General features: G+C 45.7%; 1 protein-coding gene across 1 annotated transcript in view; it reads left to right on the top strand.

The window, feature by feature from the left end:
* Positions 1–6,707, top strand: part of LOC114071611 (myosin heavy chain, skeletal muscle, adult-like) — a 15,690-nt gene that overhangs the window by 2,793 nt on the left and 6,190 nt on the right. The window contains exons 7-22 of the mRNA XM_027909460.1: positions 2–44; positions 151–254; positions 347–485; positions 878–996; positions 1,095–1,244; positions 1,940–2,110; positions 2,878–3,187; positions 3,343–3,419; positions 3,670–3,757; positions 3,852–3,969; positions 4,231–4,354; positions 4,442–4,578; positions 4,683–4,938; positions 5,944–6,186; positions 6,406–6,582; positions 6,667–6,700. Coding sequence (XP_027765261.1) covers positions 2–44; positions 151–254; positions 347–485; positions 878–996; positions 1,095–1,244; positions 1,940–2,110; positions 2,878–3,187; positions 3,343–3,419; positions 3,670–3,757; positions 3,852–3,969; positions 4,231–4,354; positions 4,442–4,578; positions 4,683–4,938; positions 5,944–6,186; positions 6,406–6,582; positions 6,667–6,700 — 2,290 coding nt within the window. The remainder of the gene's footprint in view (position 1; positions 45–150; positions 255–346; positions 486–877; positions 997–1,094; positions 1,245–1,939; positions 2,111–2,877; positions 3,188–3,342; positions 3,420–3,669; positions 3,758–3,851; positions 3,970–4,230; positions 4,355–4,441; positions 4,579–4,682; positions 4,939–5,943; positions 6,187–6,405; positions 6,583–6,666; positions 6,701–6,707) is intronic.

The following is a 6,707-nucleotide window of genomic DNA, read 5'->3' as shown; positions in this document are numbered from 1 at the left end:
CATCTTCTATCAGATCATGTCCAACAAGAAGCCAGAGCTAATTGGTAGGAAGGAGCCTCATGGCTTTTTGAGGAGGAACCCTGAGCAACAGTTCCCTCTATCACTTGCTTGGCAAAACTAAGCCTGTGCCTTGCCTCTCCCTGCTTTCAGACATGCTCCTCATCACCACCAACCCTTATGATTTCCACTATGTGAGTCAAGGGGAGGTCACTGTCCCCAGCATTGACGACCAGGAGGAGCTGATGGCAACAGATGTGAGTACAGTCTCTACTGTGCATGTCTCAAGGGTGACATCGCTGACCCACTAAGGACATGGATTTGAATTCGTGGGTTTTTTTCACTGCAGAGTGCCATTGACATCCTGGGCTTTACTCCTGATGAGAAAACAGCCATCTACAAGCTGACAGGGGCAGTCATGCACTACGGGAACCTGAAGTTCAAGCAGAAACAACGAGAGGAGCAGGCAGAGCCTGATGGCACAGAAGGTATGAGCAAATTCAGTGACTGATTTGCTCAAAGCACTTATCTGTCTCCTGACCTCTGTTGGGCTGAGTCTCCACATACAACACTGAGAAACCCATGTCCATTTGTATTTTTAGTGAAATACCTCCCCTAAGCTTTGCTACCCAGAAATCCACTTACCACAGCATGCTCACCTGATGCACTAGAGGCTTTTGGGATTCTTCTGGGAAATTCCAGTTTTAAGCTATTCCTATCTAAGCCATACGTGTCCTTACCTTCAAAGAAGGCCATCATTAGCTTGCACAATTCACATTCCTTCCCAGGCCTTCCGTATGGGATCAGATAAATGCTCTCCCATTCCTAAAATATGAACACCATCCATGAAATGCTTTTCTCTCCCTTTCCCTATCTCTAGTGGCTGACAAGGCTGCCTACTTGATGGGTCTTAACTCAGCTGAATTTCTCAAGGCCTTGTGTTATCCCCGAGTCAAGGTTGGGAATGAGTATGTGACCAAAGGTCAAAATGTGACACAGGTAAAATGTGGAGGTTGAAAATGCATGGCTTGAGGGAGTACATGAGCATTCTTCTGTGACCCTGGGGGGAAACTCGGGTCCTGTCTCCTCTCCTTTAGGTGAACAATTCAGTGGGTGCCCTGGCAAAGGCTGTGTTTGAGAAGATGTTCCTGTGGATGGTTGTTCGCATCAACCAACAGCTGGACACGAAGCAGCCCAGGCAGTACTTCATTGGTGTGCTGGACATTGCTGGCTTTGAGATCTTTGATGTAAGGAACAAGGATTTGACACCCTAGTCAAGTGAGGAGCAAGGAGGGGTCATGAGGACTCAGACACACACTTCTTTTTGAGAGGATTCAGAAGTTTATCCTTCTCATCTGATGTTTTCTAGGAACACCTCCCTCTTCTCTGTCACTGTAGCCCCCTCAAATGGCTTTGCTGACAAACACCAATTCTAACATTGCCTTTCGGGCAAACAGAGCTTGCAAAGGTCTCAGGCTTTGCAAACAGAGAGGGCTCAGGACTAAGGCTCAAACAGCTTTGGGCCAAAGGGCTGGATGCTCTTGGAAAACCAAGGAAAGGCTGTGCCATTGGGCAAGTTCCCAGCATGTTTCCTGAGCACAGATTATTGATGTGAAGCCAGAGAAATCCTTGGGTGGGACACTGAGGAGGATTCCACTGTCCAGGAGGTCAGAGACCTGCAGCCCCTACCCGATGGAGCAGCTGAGGTTACCAAAGGCTTTGATGGGAAAAAGAATTGATTTCAGAAGTAATGATAATAAAATCCTTCAAGGCCAGGGAGTGGTACAGTAGAAGCCCTGCTAAGGGAACACAGGCTGGGACAGTCGGGTTGGGGATGGTGTTTCAGCTGGGGAACTTCAAACAGCCTTAGGAGAGGGCCAGCAAAGGCCTGTGGTGTTTGGCTCACTTTGAGAACCTGTGCACCTTTCCTTGCTTTGGACAGTTCAACAGCTTTGAGCAGCTGTGCATCAACTTCACCAATGAGAAACTGCAACAGTTCTTCAATCACCACATGTTCGTGCTGGAGCAGGAGGAGTACAAGAAGGAGGGAATTGAGTGGGAGTTCATTGACTTTGGGATGGACCTGGCTGCCTGCATTGAGCTCATTGAGAAGGTACCTCTCCCATACAGGCGTATGATGAATGCTGGAATTACGGGATGTTCCTCAGGCAGGTTCAGCTCAGAGCCAGACATGCAGCATCAGTTAAGCAAAGTATTTTGCACTGCAATTTAGTTTAATCTGGGGAAGAGAAATGGGGAAATGCACCTCTGTGTCATCAGTCCTGCATTTTCTGGTTTTCAAGCATGGAAAAGTAGCCTGGACTCCTACCAAGGGGGGAGTGCTTTTAAAACAGAGCAAAGTCAGTCTCCTTTTCTTTTTCCTTCGAAGGTTCAAATCTGAGGTCTACAGACAAATCTGGGCAATAGGTATCATCTCACTGGACTTCCCTCAACAACAGGGCCTCTTGTGGCTCTTTTGCCAATTATCTTTCTGCTCCCTCTAATTCTGCACCCAATTCTAACGTGCACTGGACAGACATCCTTACGAGTTCCGTGAAGATTGGCTGCAGGGAGGCAAAGGGAAGGCAGAAATCTCTCCCTGCCTGAGAACAACTCCTGACAAACCCAGGCCCTCATCCAGGCTGAGATGCTAAAACACCCCAGAAGTATCTTTGATGTTCATAGCACAGGCTTCTTGTCACTGTCATAGAATCCCAGAGTGGTTTGGGTTGGAAGGGAACCTAAAGAACATCTCGTTCCAACCCCCTGCCAGGGACAGGGACACTTTGCCCTAGACCAGGTTGGTCAGTGTCCCATCCAGTGTGGCCTTGGACATTTCCATTATCATCTTTCTTTGTCATTTCCTGTGGTACCTTCCAGCCCATGGGCATCTTCTCCATCCTGGAAGAGGAGTGCATGTTCCCCAAGGCAACTGACACCTCTTTCAAGAACAAGCTCTATGACCAGCACCTGGGCAAGTCCAACAACTTCCAGAAACCCAAACCTGCCAAAGGCAAGGTTGAGGCCCACTTCTCCCTGGTGCACTACGCTGGCACAGTGGACTACAACATCACTGGGTGGCTGGAGAAGAACAAGGACCCTCTGAATGAAACTGTCATTGGGTTGTACCAGAAATCATCTGTGAAGACCCTGGCCTTACTCTTTGCCAACTATGGTGGAGCAGATGCAGGTCAGTTCAGTGAAAAATGTATTTTCAGTGTGGGACAATGTTAAAACAGAATTGAAGCCATAAACACTAAATATTTAAAATTGTTTGGTGTAATGTAGTTTCCAATGTATAATGTATATAGTTAATTACATTTTTTTCTTTAATTTGTTTTGCAGAGGCCAGTGGTGGTGGTGGCAAGAAAGGAGGCAAGAAGAAGGGTTCTTCTTTCCAGACTGTCTCAGCTCTTTTCAGGGTAAGAGCAGAATCCATTGCCTCATTAAAACATCCTCTGAAATAACACAGGAATTGAGTGGACTTGACGTGAGAGGAGACCCCTGTAATTCCTGGAGAAGAACCAGATTAATGGATATTTTACACCAAAATAATTGTGCATTTCTTATATATGAAGACACAGAAAGAAGCACTCAGTTTTTACATGAACATCATGGTAAGCAGGAGATTCAAACTCAATTTAATCTAAACTTCACCTTGTAATCTCACAGGAGAATTTAAACAAGCTGATGGCCAACCTGAGGAGCACCCACCCTCACTTTGTACGGTGCATCATCCCAAATGAAACAAAAACCCCTGGTAAGGACATCCATGAGGAGGAGAACTTGAGCAGCAGATGCTCCTTTCCTGAGTGTCAAAGAGCTGGGTAGTCACTAATGCTGGTGTTTGTCAGGTGCCATGGAGCACGAGCTGGTGCTGCACCAGCTGCGCTGTAACGGCGTGCTGGAAGGGATCAGGATTTGCAGGAAAGGATTCCCCAGCAGAGTCCTCTATGCTGACTTCAAACAGAGGTAAGAGCACTGCACCTTACTGCACATGCAGACCAAGCCTGATCATGTTAACAATATTGAATCATTTTACATTGACATGTTTAATTGTGAAATTATGATTTATTTTATGTTGATTGTAGGATTCTCTTGGATTCTGAGATAATGGTTCACTTTCTCTGTCTTGAGGGGATGCCCTCTCTAAAAGATGATGTTACTCAGGTGTTGCTGAGTAGGTTGTGAGCTTCAGTCACCGTTTCAGAAATGTTCTGCTTTCTTCTACAGATACAGAGTACTTAATGCCAGTGCTATTCCAGAGGGTCAGTTCATGGATAGCAAGAAAGCTTCAGAGAAGCTGCTTGGGTCCATTGATGTTGACCACACCCAGTACAGATTTGGTCACACCAAGGTAGAATGAAGTTCTGTTTTGAAATGCTGTGTCCCCCAGTCATGCACTACCCAAGACTGATGTACTACAATCTTGCCTTCTTTCAAGGTGTTCTTCAAAGCTGGGCTGATAGGTGTGCTGGAGGAGATGAGAGATGAGAAACTAGCAGAGATTATGACCATGATACAAGCCAGGTGCAGAGGTTTCTTGATGAGAGTGGAGTATAAGAAAATGGTAGAAAGGAGGTAGATACTTCTCAATCATTTGTTGCGTTCTACTGGTATTTGGCTAATTGAGTCAAATTTCACCATACACAGAATATTCAATAACCATGTGAATTCTTTCTTAGAGAGTCCATCTTCTGCATCCAGTACAACGTTCGTGCATTCATGAACGTCAAACACTGGCCCTGGATGAAGCTGTTCTTCAAGATCAAGCCCTTGCTGAAGAGTGCAGAGTCTGAGAAGGAGATGGCCAACATGAAACAAGAGTTTGAGAAAACCAAGGAAGAGCTTGCGAAGTCTGAGGCAAAGCGGAAGGAACTGGAGGAGAAAATGGTGGCCCTGCTGCAGGAGAAAAATGACCTGCAGCTCCAAGTGCAGGCTGTGAGTATCACCATTTGTTTTTCCCTGGAAAAAGAATGCTAAACTGTCAGAAGGTATCTTATCCTATGCAGTAACTCACAGGAACTGATGGGTAGTAGAAAACAGTCTAAATCACACACTCTAAGGCACTGCAGCATTGAGGAAACAGGCACTGGCATGGGCATGGTGAGATCTATGGCAGCCCAACACGACACTCATCACTCCTGCTGTCTGAGGAAAGAGCCATGAAACACCAGCCAACATGTGCTGCACATCTGAGAGCTCTGAACTGGAAGGGAAACATCTCAGGTTTCAAAGCAGTGCTTCTGTCTAATGCAGTAAAGCAAACCAGGGAAGCACAGGCTTTTCCCATCTACAACTACAATAGAAGGCCTTGATTACTTTCAGAAACACAGATACTTCTCATTCAAACTCATTTAGGAAAAGGCAGTTTCTTAACACCAAATGAAGCCATCCACTAGTTAAGGAAATGCTTGATATGGTATTTAAAGACATTACAGAGGTAGAGGAGGGCTAGAACTTTATTGGTCTTGCAGCAATTTTAATGCCTGTAGGAGAATGATAAATACCTTTCTCAACTAAATTATTGTCAGAAATGTAAAAGCCATTACATCCCAAATAATTTAAGTCTCTCCTTGTAACAATTAAAGAGAAAAAGCTGGTAGATGCATTTTCCATCAGAAAAAAAAAATCCACTAAGCCCTTGATCCTGATGAAATTAGTAATTAAACTAACCACTTCAATTGTTGTGCTTTTGTGTTTGTGCTATGAAGCATTGTCATGGGCACCAAACCAGCATGAAATGTTTAGGAGACAGAGAGAATACAGAATAAATACTGGTTCCAAATGATGAGGTTTACAGTAAACACCAGTCAAGATCTTCCAGTTGCTGGACTTGAAAGTCAGGTTCAGCTCCCATTTTAACACAAGCCTGCTCAGTGATACAAAAGACAGAGCACGGAAAGTTCAAAATATTACAACCCACAAAATTCTATCTCCCCACAGGAAGCAGATAGCCTGGCTGATGCAGAGGAAAGGTGTGACCAGCTCATCAAAACCAAAATCCAGCTGGAAGCCAAAATTAAGGAGGTGACTGAAAGGGCTGAGGATGAGGAGGAAATCAATGCTGAGCTGACAGCCAAGAAAAGAAAACTGGAGGATGAATGTTCAGAGCTGAAGAAAGATATTGATGACCTTGAGCTGACACTGGCCAAGGTGGAGAAGGAAAAACACGCCACGGAAAACAAGGTACACACAGAGGGACTCACATTAAGGGGTCAAAAAATCATTGTTTCCAGGAGCAAAGGAGCAACCTAAGGACGTGTTGGCTTTTGAGCACGTGAGCTGGGCCTGACCTAAGCAGTGAAAAGAAAAGCACAACTTCTGGCCAAGCACAGCAGAGGGAGAATTTCCCTGAATCACCAAGCAAGTTTTCAAATGAATTTTGATAATTGCTCGTATTTGTAGGTGAAAAACCTCACCGAGGAGATGGCAGCCCTGGACGAGACCATCGCCAAGCTGACAAAAGAGAAGAAAGCCCTCCAAGAGGCCCATCAGCAGACCCTGGATGACCTGCAGGTAGAAGAGGACAAAGTCAATACCCTGACCAAGGCCAAGACCAAGCTGGAGCAGCAAGTGGACGATGTAAGCACAGGCAGACACAGCAGGAGCAGACAGGTATGGAGCTGGAGGTGGCTGGTGCAGCACTGATGGCCTTGTTGTGTGCAGCTGGAAGGGTCCCTGGAGCAAGAGAAGAAACTGCGCATGGA

This window comes from Empidonax traillii, unplaced genomic scaffold, assembly GCF_003031625.1.
Source record: "Empidonax traillii isolate 1590-97213 ecotype Southwest subspecies unplaced genomic scaffold, ASM303162v1 scaffold2145:size52252, whole genome shotgun sequence".
NCBI lineage: Eukaryota > Metazoa > Chordata > Aves > Passeriformes > Tyrannidae > Empidonax > Empidonax traillii.
Note: the sequence above shows the minus strand (reverse complement) of the source record. Positions and strands in the feature narration are given on the sequence as shown.